Raw genomic sequence first — 16,319 nt, 5'->3', positions numbered from 1 at the left:
CCTGTTGAGAGAAGAGTGGGGTATTTTGTTTCTTCACTTCATATTTAATGTAAATAGGGGGAAAAAAAAAAAAAAAAAGAAGAAAGACACTAATGAATCCAAAAATATATATATACTTAATATGATATTCGGATTGATCCTATAGGAATGCTTAATTACATTATTATAGTGTCCACATGGTGATATAAAATCAGTAATATATATCAAGGACTGTGATCCAAATTTGCATCGTTAATTCTTTGTTGGGTGTGGTTTCTCATTTTCCATGCTGACACTAAAGTCCAGTTTATTTAAATACAAGAACATCTATACTAGCTCAGACTGGGAGCCCAGTGTCCTGTTGTCATCAATAACACCACCTAAAAGAAAACAGAGGAGAGCATTTTACCTCTGAGTAATGTTCTTCCTACTGCCCAGAGCCTCCAGTGGGAGCTGAAGGAATAGTCGGTTCTTCCTTCCCAAAACTATGAGATGCTTGGCTCAGGCTGGGTTTCATTCTTTTGGTGTCCTGTCTTCCAGGATCTTGTGGCTGTACTTGTCTCCTCCTACATTCACCTGCTGCTTAGAACAATGCTTCTGCCTGTTCTGTGACAGAGGTTTCTTTTTCCTTTATTGTGCAGGAAAAGGCCTCCACCTCTGTACTGCTACAGCTCTGTGTCCTCCCTGCAGAGCCTTGGGTTAAAGGACCTTCAGTCCAGTGCCAGTTTAAATATGGTTTTTACTATTTGTTTTTTGGTCTGAGATTTTTATTTAGAAAGATCGTGGGGGTATTTTTGTATTTTGTTTCTTTGTGTGTGGTGTTTGTTTGTTTCCATTAGCTTCTTCACTCTCCTGTTTATGACGAAGCATTAAAAATGCATAGCTTTTTTTTTTTTTTAAGTTGTCATAAGTTGAATTCATTCACTTTGTTAATTTAATGCATGATTTATAAATTCAAGTAAACATCTCACTGAGACAAGGTAGCTTGATCTATATGCTTTGATTAATATTTGATGATAATTGTTCTCATCTTTCAGGAATGAAAGGTTTCCAATTAAATTTAACAGCAATTTAAACTAAATATTTGATTGCTATGAAAACCTTATAACCTCAAAAATATTTTGAAGTGTTTATAGGACAAATTCAAATTTTCCTTCCCCTTGAGGGGAAGAAAAAAAGAAATACAATTCTAAAAGAAACCTTAACACAAATTCCTTAGGATTATTTCCCTTTGGAAATATATTTGGAAATATACTTATTATTGATTAAATCCTATTTCAAGTATTACTTAGTGATAGATACGCAAAGACACCTGCTTCTTTTTAACCTAGTAAAAATATTTATTTTTTTAGCTTTGGAGAAGCTAGCATTAGGAAACAAGTGCAGGAAGGAAAAGCAACAGTGTTTATTCATTTATTTTATTATTATTTTTTTTAATTCTTAATATTTGCCCCCAATTTAAGGTAGGGCTTCTTAAGATGTGCATAATTGTAAATCAAATCTGGAGAGTCTAAAGGCTATGTTCACAACTTAAGTATGTGAGTAGCTTTTGATTAAGTCCAGTTGAAAGAGTAAAGACATGAATATGTAATTTAGTGTTTCAATTTAGTGTTTCTTGTTACTGTGATGTTCTTGTTTTTTTGTTTTGTTTTTTTGTTTGTTTGTTTATTTTGGCTTGTTTGCTTTGTAAATAAGCTGTTCTTTCTCCTCTCTTTCCTTCTCTCTGTAATGCAGTGGAGAGGTTTATGCCCTGCTGAGCATCATGCTAATTAATGGACAGCAACCTCAATCTGAATGAGGACTGAGATTCCCAGCTGAAGCACTGGGAGATATGGGCTTTTGTTCTGCAGAAATTAGTGGAACTTCATCAGGGATTAGCATGATGCTGGTTCAAGGTGCTCTGCAGGATTTTAATGCTTCCTGGCAAGTGTTGGTCTTAAACCCTAAGGCTACATCAAATTCCATCTTACTTTAAAATGCCTTGAAATATTTTCTTGATAAAGGTTAGAACTAAGGCTGTTACCATATTTATTCCCATTTCCCATTATTCATGTCTCCTTGAAGAGTTTATATTCCACTGTTAATAGTGTTCCTCCCTGTAACTTGCACATTTACTGTGTGTGGAAGTGTGTGCTCACTGTATGTGAGCTTCACATTTAAAATATTGAAATTTGAGTATAAAATCAGGTTGCTTCGTGCAAATTTGGAAAACGCAGGAAAGCTAATAAATTTGAAGCTGCCCTATCTCAGGTTTGAATGCTGAGAAAGTGAGAAAGATTCAGTTCTTAAATTACCTGTTTTGCATTACTTCCTTCAGATGCTACCAGGCTCAGACTAGGGGAAGAAGGGTTGACATCTGCATCCCCTTTTTGCAAATTAGACTACTCCAACACCCATTTAGGTAGAAACTGTATGTAAAAATGGAAATAGACTTGTCAGCTTCTGCCACTGTAAACCAGCTTTGAATGTAATTGAATTAGCCATATAAAATAGCTGTACAACAGAGCTTAAAAGTGTCTATAAAAATTTACAAAGTTTTCCATTTTCTTCATTTCTCTTTGGGAAATATTTAAGTATATCCTTTCTTGGAGTTACATGGATGGCAATGATAAATCCATGTTAAACACAGATGATATAACAAAAATAAGTGTAGTCTCTGAGAACCATATGGAGAAGCTTCTGTGCTTTCTCTGACAGTAACCAGCTTAGTGCAGAACATTTCCTGGCCTTTAGCAACAAGATAAATATCTGAAAACCTCAGATGACATGTTTCTTTGAGTTTTATTTCTTGTGTGTTTAGAATACACAAAATATCTTTCAGCTATTTCTTCTATGAAAATGTTGAGAAGGGGTATGTTTGAGGTGTTTATTGCCAGTAGAAATTGGTATGCAAGTTGGAGTACAGCAGGGAAGTGGGTATTCCTGAATCCTTAACCTTTGACATTAATTTGCTGTAAGGCCTGAAAAATCTGTGATGAAAAATGAAATAATTCTTAGAATGATAACTGGTGGAAAACAGTATTACAGTTTTCATATGCCCTGCACACTCCATTGCTGCTTCTGTGGAACAAAGAGGTTGCTCCTTCACTCACCACTATTGAAATGGAGTGGAGCTTTTTTTTGTTGTTGTTGTTGCTTTTTGTTCTTTTTTTTTTTTTTTTTTTCCAGAATTTCATAACTCTGAAGACCATGTGGATAATTCCTTCTGGATAAAGGATCTATTATGTCACAGGCACAGACAGGTGGACTGAAGTTCTGTTTGTGCTTTATAAGTTAAATTTATATTTAATGGTTCTTAGTTTTTGAAGGGACTTGCAAAATTCTTTCTCCCTGCCTTTGAGTAAGAAAATATTTTGGTCTCTCCATGTAGCTGTGGAAAACGACAGTCTCAGGGGTCTTAAAATGGAGCCAAAGGAGAAAATGAAATGAATGATGACTTCATGTTTTCTTTTCTTTTTCACGTGAAAAGACCTTTTGTTTCTTGGTTCTGATTTATGAAGACAGTTTTGCCTTCTTTTCAGGCAGGTGTTAACGAAAATGATTTTTATGATGGTGCTTGGTGTGCAGGAAGAAATGACCCGTTTCAGTGGATTGAAGTGGATGCTCGAAGGCTAACAAAATTCACTGGAGTCATCACACAAGGAAGAAATTCTCTCTGGTCGTAAGTACATTCTGTTTTTTCTCACTGAGATCTGAGCTTCCAAACCAAGGAGTTGAGTTCTTAAGAAAAAGAATGAGTGAAGATGATGTATGAAGTCAAGTACTGAATAGAGGAACAGTAAAAGGCAAAGTGTTTATGTATGGCATAAAACAAATTTAAAGGTCTATAGTCATTATTCACATCTGGCGAAGGAAGCAACATAATTCCCTCCAGTTATATGCCTTTATGCTTACCTTGTTGGATTTGCTTGTGTTTACCTTTCTAGATCTTCATCAGTATTTAGCTTGATCAGTTTATCATGCTAAGGAATAATTGGTGCAACTCTAAAACATGACTCTTAAATGAACAGTTAAAACAATTATCTATATCCCACATTTTTGCTCTAAGGAGGAATTATATTATAACCAAAACCCACACAATGTGGTGATGTGGACTGCAGTATTTTTGTAGCAATCATGCAGGGCTGAGTTGATGGATGGTCAGATGACTCCATGCAATTTGAGCCTGCTTGCTAAGAAGGTTTTAGGAAAGAGTGCTTGCCATGAGTATGTCAGCTGTCTTGTTCCCTTGTTGCAAGGAGGAATGCAGCTACCTGTAGCCTGGTCTTACACATTTGGTCCCATAATGTTGTCCATTTCCAATGCTGAAAACATTTATGAGCTTTCTGGCTGTTTCTCCTGTTATGTACTGAATATATTGCACAAGGAAAAAACTGTTTAGCTCAGAGCTGTGTGCAGTCCTTTGTGATCTGCTTCTGAGTATAGGCACCCAGGTCACTCTATAATATAATGAATGTGAATGAGGTGAAAATTATTCTTGGCATTGGAATATAGCAATCAGCTTGCATACACAGGAACTGAAGGTGAAGGCTTATTTTCTTCAATTCAGTTTCAATTAACTTCTTGTTTGGTTTAACAACATTATGTGAGTAAATAACCCTGCTCATGCTGCAAGATCTTTTTGACTAAGTATGCAAGAGATGCATTGCATTAGGCCAGTTCTGGTCAACTCTCATATTAAGAAAATTGGTGTGCTATATAATGAAAGGCAAAAAAACAAAAATCACTTTAGTTAAGAAATATGCATTTTTTTCTTCTGCAGTTTAATCTTCTGGTTTTATTTCTTTTAGTATTGGTGTGGGAGCCTTTTTGGCAATAGGGTTTCTATATTTATTCCACATTGTTCTGTGTTAAATAATTACTGTAGAAGAGTCTTATTCTTTTCGATATTCATACTCTTGACATTGCTGTTCCCATCAACGCCACTGTTGCACTGCTTCGTCGTATTGTATTGCTATTTTCAGTTCAGCTGTGTTGTCAGTTTACAGCTGGACTTGATGCTCTATTTATAGTTGTTATTCACTGCCTATCTGTTATTGTTTGGGAGGGAAGTGGTGTGTTTTTTTTGTTTTTTTTTTTTCTTCTTGCTTTCATCCTCTCCTTCATGAAGATTTGGAGGGCAGGAGGAGAGGTGTTGGTGCTGGGATACCAGGTCCAGGCTCCTCCTGGGTTGTTACTCAGGTCGCAGTGAAAAAAGTGCACTTCTACCTTGTAGGAGCAAGGCTTCCTGGAAAACAGGGCTTCTCTTGTCAGGATCTGATGGCCTCCATCTAACTTGGTTTCTGTTGGTGTAGCCTTGGCTGTGGGAGCGGCCTCCCTGGAGTCCAACTCATGTTCTCTTTCCTTTTGCTAGATAAAACATACGAAACCAGTTTAGTTTATGTATGTATGTTCTTTATGTGTATAAGACCTTAGATTTTAAAAATAACTTGTATAACAAGGCATAACAGTATAACTTCCTTCCTCAACTCCTCCAGCAGTCAAGGAACTGAGTAGAAAGAAAAAAACATGAAGTCCTTCCTGGTTTGGGCAGAAGTTGAACAAAGAAACTGGATGTCAGTAGAGACCCTAGAGAGCACAGAGCAGAGCTCATCTTAGAGAGGAGTTCAGGGGCATTGCTGAAAGTTTTGATACCTGTGACTTTTGGGGTGTACGCTGTGAATTTCTTTTGTAAGCCAGCTGAGTAGAAGCAGGCTGGTGGGGCTTCTACTGATGTAGGCAAGATCTTTTGTGGCTGTTCTGCTACAGTGGGCGCTAGATATGAAGGAGATTCATTATCTTCTTTCTCTTACGTTTAGCTACTGGCTGTGATGGTATCAAAAAAGAGTATTTATAATAGAGTACAAAAAGATTCCATTATGTTGCCTGAGGCACCTTCCCAACTTCATGAAGTTTCATGAAAGGAATATAGTGCATTTGTAGCTAATAGAAACATATATTGGAAAATAAGCTTATTTCAGGTAGAAGAGCTAGAAGAAAGCCCTCTCTTCTGTGTTGTATTACAAACAAAAGCCTGCCAAGCTTGGGAGCCAAGGTAAGATTTTATTTAAGCCTTGGAGACTTTCCCAGCATTATATAAAAGTCAAGGCACTAGGGTACATCTTAGGTTCACCAATGCTATTATGTGATAAAGAATCAGAAAAGCAATTTTTCTCTCTTCATATTGAACAAGGAAACTTTAACAAAATGGAAAATTTTACTTAAAATCCTCTCTGAGCTTCCGCCTAGATCAGGTTCATACCTTTCCTGGTCCCTTTAGCTTCCTGCTGCTGACTTAATGAGGACATGTAAAATGACAAGGAAAGACAGCTGAGGACACCCAGCTGAATGCTGCAGCAAGTGACTGCTTTTCATTGTAAGGCTGTACAGGCAGTACCACTGGAGTTACTAGGAGTATGGCCTTTGATTCTGCTGGTGTTTCTGATGCTGTAGCCAAAGTTAGTGTACTGGTGGTGGGAACAACCCTCTACTTTTTTTTTTTTTTAACCTCTGGCAACTGCTGTCAGGCTTTGCTTATGGCCCACTCCTCCTGAAGAGTGATGGTTTCTTTGCATCAGCCTTGCTTCTTGGTTTTAAAACTTCAGAGGGTATTGATGAAATAAAGGTTATGCCTGATATAATGCAAAGAACACAAAAATGCATGGGGTTGTCACTATTTTTATGCAGGCAGGAACTGCTTCACCTCAGTTATTTCTCTCCCAGTCTCACTTGGGCAGTTGTTTTTTATTGTCCACCTTCCTCTGTGGGCTGTGGCTCTGCTTGCTTTCCCAGGGCTCCTGGGCCTGGGCTTAAGACATGAGAGCCTTGAGGAGAAAGAGGCCAAGGTGTGGAAACAGCTCTTGAAAGCACATGTGACCTGACTAGAGAAAGAAGGAAACCATGCTTGGTTAGTAATGAATATTTGAATTGTTTAATCACTTCCTTTACAGAGAAAAACACTTCTTGAAGTCAAATGTTGTACTTGAACTGTGTGGCTGCAAATTCCGTGACAGTAACTTGGAAACAAATCTTTCCGCTTTTCTCTTTCCCTCCTGTAATGAGCAGAAACAGCCTTTGAATGAAAACTGAATTTGAGGAGTCTTTCCTTTTACCAGTCAAAGCAACCATGTGGACTCGATAGCTAGAGCTATTCAGGCACCTCAGTCATTCTTGAGAGACCCAAAATGGTGAAGCACAATTTTAATGTTGTAAATAGCAAACACTGGCTAGACTGTCCAGATCTGCAGATGTTGTATTTCTGAGGTAATGGGGAACAGCTACAAGAAACAGGGCTCCTTTCTGACTTCATCCTGATGACATCTGAAACTAACTAATGTGGTCCAGTATAAATAAGATCTAACACCTTGAAACTGAGCAGAACATCAGTTCCTTCCTATGAACTGAGTATATTTGGAATTCAGTCTCTTGGCCATTACCATGCTGTTTCACTATGACTATCCCGTAGTTAATAAAAGGATGTTATTGATATCTCTATGCAGAACAGTTTTGTTTGCCTTCAGAGAAGTTGTGTGAGTGATGAAATGCCTGGGATGTCCTCCTCTTAGAGACTGACAATGCCAGCAGAAAAGATTGACCTGAGCTACCAGAGGATTTACGGCTGAATATTTTGGGGATAAATATAGCGTATAATTCTCCATTTCTGCCAATACATCTTTGACTTTAATGAACTATGTATCTTTAAACAACTGTTCAAGGCTGAGTGGGACACTGGAACCATCACTGTGGAATTGTGCCATGTTTAAAACAATGATGTGATAGTTTAAAATATGTACTCTTTTGACAAAGGGAAAGAAAATATTAATCACTCTTAGCAGTTTGGCAAGAATCTAAAAAACATAGGAAACATGTTTCCCACAACCCAAACAATCTTGATAACTCAACACCATCTCTTGTATCAAGAAAAAAAACATATGTCTAAATAGACTCAATGTGTACTTTTAATAGAATGCTTCAGACTTTCAATGCAGAGGATGTTTGGATATTAGAGAAGTTGATGCAATATTTCAGTTATCAAGTTGTATCTGATGGTGCATTTATTAAAATTAATCTTTCAAACACGTTAAGTTAAGCACTAAGCACTACATGTCATGAAATACAATGACAATGTGAAAGATTATGGGTGAAATAATAAGTAAAATGATCAAGTTCTAAAGAATTTCTGGAATTTTGCAGGTGAAATTCAAAATACTTTTTTTCCAAAAAAGCTCAAGAACTTGACCCTTATGAAAATATTGGAAGTGTTTTGAAAAACAACAATAGCAATCCTTTTTTTTTTTTTTTTTAAATTTAAGGAAACAAATGGGGATGTGAGACTGGGATGATTCCTACTTTACATACCTTATCTGATATCTCTCCTGAAGACCTGGCATGCCATCCCATTGCTCCTGTAAAACATGATAGTCTCACAGACATGAATCTCATCTTATAAATAGATTTAAACCTCAGACTGTGGACCTCATCCATTATATAATTTCTTCAGGGCAAGATGTAGTCCTTATTAGTTTTATATCTTTACATACAATTTTTCAGTAGAACAAGGAAGCCACTTAAATGGACAACTTTCTTTCCAACACTTCCTGAACCACACTTGACAATATCATAACTTCTGTTTAACCACCCTGGCTAGATTTTTAGAGCTGTCTTTTGGCTGACGTATCCTGGTCTGAACATTGGATCATAGCTCTGACCCACCTCTAGACTGCCCACTATTTGTTCACTGCTATTGGAGCTATGCTTTAATTAGAAGGTAGTATAGACACCATTACACTAACCCTACTGAGCCATTTGTTATCCTTGTGATACAGTATAGGGATAGCAAATATCCAGCAGAACTGATTTTTATTTTGATCTTTTTGTATCAGATCACTTTCTTGGTAACTACAAATACTTTATCTTTTGATAAGGGAAAAACTTTGCAGTTTCCTATAGCATGTTCTCAGGCTTCTCTGCATGGAATGCAATCCACTGTGATCCCCAGTATCTCTTCTAACAAATTGTCCCTAGGGAAGAGTAGGTCTGTAGCAAACAGTATTTTCTAGATATGTACTTGAGGATAAACTCAGGTCAGTACAGTTTACTTCTAATTTAGGTGGTACACCGTTCTGCTTTTTTTTTTTTTTTTTGTAATAACAAGCTAAATGTGCTGTCCCACTTTCTAACTTCTGTATTCACTGACATTTCCTCAAGAACTGAGATTTACTTTTATAGGCAGTCATTATGAGAGGGTTTCAAGTTAATAAACTTCCTTGCTTGCAGGAAGGTAGAATTTCTTGCTTCATTCCCAGTTCAGCAGCCTGTCATGGTCTTAGAAATAGTAACTTTATCTTCATGAGGAGGAAGTAACATCAGTGTCTTTGGTACTCCAATAATCAGGAATTAAGCAGTGATATCCCAGTGGAGCCACAGTGGCATTTGGGGCAGCATAGTGGATAATCATTGGTATTTGACTTGTTGCTACAGATATCTAAGAAAACAATTTTGCACTGTACATGGGAAGAAGGGACAAAACATGCACAAAAAGGCACAATGCTGCTTTTGAAAGCATCGTGGGATAATTGTAAATACAGCCTAGTTCACAAGAACAACTGCCATGGCTGGCATTGTCTTTCAAAGCAATACGTTGTCACCATGCAGAGGTTGCTAAAACAGACCCTGATTAAAGATTTCAGCAAATTCAATGAAAGTGTCTCAATGTTTTATCCAAGTCCTGTAATAAAACAAGCAGCTGCTGTGTACTGACACGAACCGTTACAGTGCATTAAATCAGTGTGAGCTGTTATTTGCCCTGACTGGGTGAGGACTGCAGAGATTGTTACAGCCTCACTGAAGTCACTCTCACTCAGTGAATTGCTCCAAATCCACTGAAATCATATCAAATATACAATGGGAGTTATGCAACAATCTGGATTCCGTGTGGAAAAAGCTCCCTCAATACGTTGATGTCGCTAGTTACCTACTATACTGGTGTTTATCACTGGCTTTATTAGTAAGCTATATTTTTCAGTAACTCTGGCTTGGTGGAACTATATCTTGGGTTTTGTGTTGTGGTACCCGGGCAGCTTTTAGCATCTTCAGCCTCAAGTGCTCTCTATCTATCTACTTATCTTCACTCCCTTTGCTAGGTTCACCTTGGTCTTTGTGCCCTGTGCATGGTGTGGCATGCAGCCCAGCGCTTCTTATGGATGCTTGCTGCCTGCTCCTGAGGTTCGGGAGCTACTCTGTGACCACCTCTAGTGATCCTGCGTGGGTTGAGTTTTGCAGCAGTGCACCCAGAAATGTGCTTGTGCTTTTGCTACTCTGCTTGACAAGAATGTCAGGACCGCTGACATTTTGCTGTGGGTAGGATTTGTCACGGTGTTCGCGCTCCAGTTAGGACTGTTTTGCTGGGTACTTAGTGACTCATGGTGCAGAGGCTGGGTCACTGCCATCCCCACGAGGAGTGCTCCTGGCTGGTTAGCCACAACTCAGCTCTTGGAAAGGGCAACATTGTGTGGAGAGAACCTGCTCTGCAGTGAGGCTGTTAGGGGTGTTCAGAAGGTGAAGGAAAGCTTGTTAACTCCCATGCAAGGAACCAGACTGGGAAACTTTAAATCAAATGAGCTGAAACTGTTAGGAAAAGGATACACCAGATAGGATGCAGGCAACTGCTTAAACCTGTTTATCATTCACAGCTTTGATTTTTGTATCTTTGAATGTGAATTATGACTCGTTGCAATGAGAGTGACCACAGGGGGGTTACTGAAAGGCTGTCTGGCAGCTGCTGCTTTTCCCTCTACCTGAGCATCCTTCCCAAGCTAGTGTCCCTTTTGCACACACACAACTGCACTTGGTTGTGGTATTGTGTGCACTTGGTAGGCACGAGCCCTATCAGCATTGCTTTAAATATACTCACAGCTGTGCACACAAATGGCAATATTTGCTGGTTACTGTTGGAGCTTTTTATTTTCCATTAATTTAATATTCACGAGCAGGAGACAATGCATGATGTGGCAGCGGCTGTATAGTTTGGATTTATCTGTAGTATGTAACCAATATGAAAAGGTGTGGTGGGCACAGAAAAGAAAGGGACAATGTGAAATATCACAAAGGAAGGTTTAAAATAAAAAGAAAAACACCTTGATTGTGTTCAGCAGGTATAAAAGATATGAAAGGGGAAGGTCTGATGTAGGAAGGATTTCAAATGTATGCAAGAATTTCAAACCCTTTGCAAGGTTGCCTTGTGAATGGTAGGTGTTAAGACTAACATCTTAGAGGCATGGGATGTTTTTGACTCTACACAAGAGGCCTGGGACCCTCAGGTTTGGTTGCAGTCTGAATGTGAAACAGCAACAGGAAACTGGATTTTCAAGGAAGGTTAGAAAATCAGAGAAAAAAACAATCATAAAAACCCAGCAGTAAGTAGCAAACATTGAGTGTGAAATGTTCCCAGTTCCTACTCACTTGAGAAGGGAGCTTTGAAAAAAATCATGCTTAATTCATCCATAGCAAGTGAAATTCTGGCCCTGAGCTTTTTTTTCACAAGGCCTCTGAAGAGCAGATTTCACAGCAGTATATTCATTTAAGTCAGCTAGAAGCAATTTAAAAAATTAAATATTAAAAGATTTCAATTATTAAAAAAAAAAAACACCCTTGCTTGCTATTCAAGCTCCATCTCTTAAATCATATTTATTTTAATTAGTTTGTAAAACTTGATGGGCTACCTGTGGTTAGCCAGAGCATTTTCTGACTTGGTTTGTTCTGGAAACTGTTGGGCAGTAGGTGATTTAAAATGTTATCTGCATAAATGTTATTAGATTATATTAATGGTTTTATATTTATTTGCAAGAGACTACAGATTGCTTTTTCAAGCAGAAAGTCATTTAATTGCCAGCATGCTGATTCTGTTGCATCGTTAGAGATTAATCTAAAATTTGCCTAACTTTTTTTTTTTTCCTAGAGATATTTCTGTTTCAACCACTTTGGAATGTCAGTTTATACATTATTGGAGGATACAAATCTGTTTGCTTGCCTGTTTCTATTTTCTATTATTTCTGAGGTTTTATAATGCAGGTAAATCAGGTTATCCTGACAGTAGCAAAAATAATATGGTCATCTGGAGCCAGGTCCACTGTAGACAGTGCTAGCCTGAACTCTGCCAGTGCTTGCTAGTCTCATCTCCAGCATCTCAGCTGCTGTGGTGTCCAGTTTCTACTGACAGGCACCTGCCAACCTTCCTCATTTGTCTTAAGTCATGGGGCAATTTGGTGATGTGTACAAGCACGCTTGGAGACTGAGATAATTTTACTTGTTCCTTATTCAGCTTCCCATATTTGAGGAGCCTGGCCTTAAAATAGGTCATGTAGCAGATCCTGCTCAAATGAAATAAAACCATATCCAAATAGTCAGAAGTCTCAATTAATGTACTCACCTGCCGGAGGTCAGGCAGCCAAACTGCCTGGCATCTCTTTACTGCTTCTCATTCAGCAGTGTCTGTGTGCTATGCTGCATTATGATATCAGTGTTTCTTACATAAAGAAGTAAGAGAATTATGTTGAGGAAGGTAAGGCAGAAAGATGTTCTGTTGTTGTCTGTCTTGATGTCCTTATCTAAGCTCAATACCTGCCAAAGCTGTAGGAGATCTGCTCTCAAGCTTCTGCTTCAATTCAGGTTTTACCTCTGTCCATAGGCAAGTTGCTTAAGCTTCCCTCAGCTTGCCTTTTTTGGATGGAAATGGATAAGTTGGACACTTCCATACATCACGGGAAACTGAATTGAAAATGTTTAAATAAGCATAATCTAAAGACAATTCATCACAGATGAAAATCAACTAATTATAGAAAATAACTTTAAGAATTTCATTACAGTAAGTGAATTGGAATTGTGTTTTGATTTTTATATTTACTTTCTTTGAAACAAGTTGATTAATCTTGGCAAAAGATAAAGAGATTTTTCAAATAGATTTCTTGAAGAGATGAAGCTGGTGTAATTTTTAAAAAGGATTGTTAATGGGAAACACCTGGATCCAAACTATTCCTGTCAAATCTACATCTTGTGATCTTTTTATAGCATAGATGAAATTCTGAGGAAATCATGTAGGTAGCACTTAGGCTCATCTTTGTGCTAGAGTGCGATGAACTCTTAGTACTTGAAAAGATACTGTTAACCTATACCTTCTGTATTGCCTAGCTTCCTACCAAGAAAACCTCGATAATTAATTTGTTCCTTTTTGAATGCTTATGTACGACTCTTCCCTGAGTTCTGTCTCCTTGACTGTGTAACAAATGCCTGTGTATTTTGTCTCAGAGATATAATAGTAATGTCCAGGGAAGTTTTATAGACTGAATTCAGAAGAGCTTCTCTATAGTAAGTGTAGGGACATCCTAAGTACTGTAAAACTTTATACTTTTCTTTCAAGTTTCCTTAGATGGCTTTATTGTTCAGTGCTGATGGGGCCCAAAAAGGATTTCATGTGATGTGCTGCAGAAATTGTCTGCAACTCCAAAACCCAATGAGATGAATCTTTTTGTCACTAACAAAAGAAAGCAGATGACATTCCCCAGTACTACTTCTGGCACAAGGCTTTTCTTTGTGATGGGTTTCCCTGAAAGCTTTACATTTCCGTGTACACATGAACAAACCAGACACCCTGTAAGAATTAAACTCTTCGATTCCAGGAAGCACTGTGCTTGCTGTAAACAGGCTGGCTGTTGATTCGAGCATGTGCAATGCATTGATCCGCTCCCTGGAAGTATCAGACCTCCCTTGCTGCACATGGATGGGAATTTATATGGAATTAATATGGAAAACCTGCAGCTTTCAGGAAGATTTAACATGTAAATGTTGCTTGCTGATCTGGATCTGTAGAAGTGCCTGGGGTTTAAAGACACTCAGTTGGGAATGTGATTTCAAGGCAGAAGACAGCTTTTTTTTTTTTTTTTTTGAGGGGAGATTGAATTTACAGCAACCTCCTTAATAGTGGCAGAAGCTTTTTATTTCCTTCTTATGACATGTAGGGGGGAAAAAAGGAGGAGGACCTTAGACCCGTAGAGGCTCTTTGGCTATTTAGTGTTAGTGGGAGAAAGAGCTGATCACCTGTGATTTGTTTATTCTGCAGCTCAACAGATGCAAAAGGGATGTTTATTCCTTACAGGCAAGCCCAGTTAAGTCTGTGGTGTGTGACCTAATACATCACACTGATTTATCTCCTCCCACGACCCTCTGTAGTCCTTCGATACTGCAACCATACAAGATTGGATGAAGTCCCATTTGTGTTTTAATTGGCAGACTGCCTCTGAAAAGCATGTTACTTGTTATCACTCAAGATGGATTATGTGTACTACTGATTAGTATACATTTTCCTTCAGGAGAAGTTTGAACTTTTGTGAGTATATGGAATGAGAAAATTAAAATATGGTAAATAAGTCCTAGCTGGGAAACATTAGTATAACAACAACATATTTTCTTGTGCCAGTAAATTGACCTGGTTCTTTAAAAATAAAAATTAAAAATTGTATAAGTGCTGTGACTTTCTTACAACGTTCTCAATTATAAAGAATGCCTGTTTTTATCTTGTTTTTGTGTGGTCTCAGTATTCTCTTGGAATTTTTTTTTCCCAGCTGTAGGGTAATGAATATGGATGCATTGTTTGTCCTGATTTTAATTATGCAGCTAGTTGTATGGTTGTTTTTTTGTTGTTCTGCATTCAGCAGTAAATGGTATCTTCCGGTCTTTAACGTAGACTCTTTGGTTAATCCTGATTTTAAAAAACGGCCATAATTCAGTTGTGCACTGAATATGCGTGCCCCTTCCTCCTCACCCATTTAAACTTGTAAGTCTTGCTCTTAAGCTTGCTTTATTTTTCATTTGAAAAAGTTGTTTTTTCTTCATGGAGGTTTGATGTTGCCCATTTCTGAAATTCTTCCTTTTTATCTTTGATAGATGTAAATCTGCCTTCCTTCAGCTTACATGTATGAGTGAAAGTGAAATATTTTGATGCAACTACCACGTTATTGCCAAAGTTGAGGGAAGAGTTCTTTTCAAGAGTTGCTGGGAACTTGTGTAGGGCACTGGAGTCACTGTCTACCTTATTGTATATTCTTTCACAGCCACAAAGACTTGAGATGCCAGCATGGCACTTCACAGATCTGCTACCTCAGGAGGAGCCTCTACCCCAGGAGATCTTCTGTTGACAGGCAGAAAATAAGTATTTTCAAGGGCTGCTAACTTGTTAAAGTCTTTCAACAAATGTTGAAGTAATGTGTTCATTACAAGCTATGTACAATAAAAAAAAGTTCAATCTGCACGGCAGTAGCCAACATTTTTCCATTTAAAATAACATGAAGTGCAAAACCTTTTCATCTAAAAAGGATGGTCAAAGGTTTGCAAACTACAGATACCAGTGTATAACAGTTGGATTATTTCAGTCAGTTCTTTCAAAAGCACATATTTACCCTCTTACTTTTTCGGGGTACTTATAGGTTGCATGCAGAAGTACATCCTACTAAGCACTTTGTTTTTCTGTCATTTCAAGTCTAGACCTCAGTTTGAATCATTCATACAAATGGGATAGAAAATGAAAGTGTTGGACATCTAAAGCTATAAATTTCCTGCTTCCATACCTTGACTTGAATGTTATTTGGAGGTCATTCTTTTTTTGAAAAAGGAGGTTAAGGGATCAATGTATTTTCTTACAAAGCTGGGTGAAATTGTGTTGATCCTGGGGTTGCTGAATTTGCCCTTATATATCCACTGGAAACCTGAATACTTTCTATAGAACACATGAAGGCTAATTTGCCCCTTTGAATGTTCACATATTGACAGTTAAGTCAATATGTGAACATTCATAAGTAGCTTGTTAATGTTTTTCTTATTTAGAAGAAATACACATATACATATAGTTGCATGTGTATGGTAGCACAAGAAGTTCTTCTTAGGTGTGTCTGTCCCTCCAGGTCTTCCTGTATCTCTGATCCATATGATCTGTTGTTTCTCCCACAACTCCTATTGCCCCTGTTCTTTCTAATCCGAAGAGCTTTCCTTACTCTGGTTTCACTCTCAGTAACTTTAATATGTAGCTTAGTTAAGAGCCTGGTTTCAAGAATGACTGCTCTAGAGGACAGGTAGTTGCAGGTGATTTGTTTTCATACATGAAAACTGGATTTAAACATCCTGGACTATCATTACAGTACAAAGATATCTCTGAGGCATGACTCTCCTCCAAGCTACTGCCTATTGAAACCAGCTTTTATGCAGGGAAAAAAAAAAAAAAAAAAAAACTCATGATGGAAGAGTCAGGGTGTTACCTTCCCCATAGATGTATATGCATTACCATGGGAAATGCCTAGACAGTGTATGACCTACAT

At 37.9% G+C, this 16,319-nt stretch overlaps 1 protein-coding gene across 1 annotated transcript in view; it reads left to right on the top strand.

Moving 5' to 3' along the window:
• The window catches only part of CPXM2 (carboxypeptidase X, M14 family member 2), a 70,937-nt gene that overhangs the window by 24,981 nt on the left and 29,637 nt on the right, over positions 1–16,319 (top strand). Inside the window, exon 3 of the mRNA XM_084526541.1 lies at positions 3,501–3,640. Coding sequence (XP_084382667.1) covers positions 3,501–3,640 — 140 coding nt within the window. The remainder of the gene's footprint in view (positions 1–3,500; positions 3,641–16,319) is intronic.

The sequence above is a fragment of the Aythya ferina genome, assembly GCF_964211825.1.
Source record: "Aythya ferina genome assembly, chromosome: 7".
Taxonomy (NCBI): Eukaryota; Metazoa; Chordata; class Aves; order Anseriformes; family Anatidae; genus Aythya; species Aythya ferina.
The sequence above is the reverse complement of the archived record's forward strand: the minus strand, read 5'-3'. Positions and strand labels throughout refer to the sequence as shown.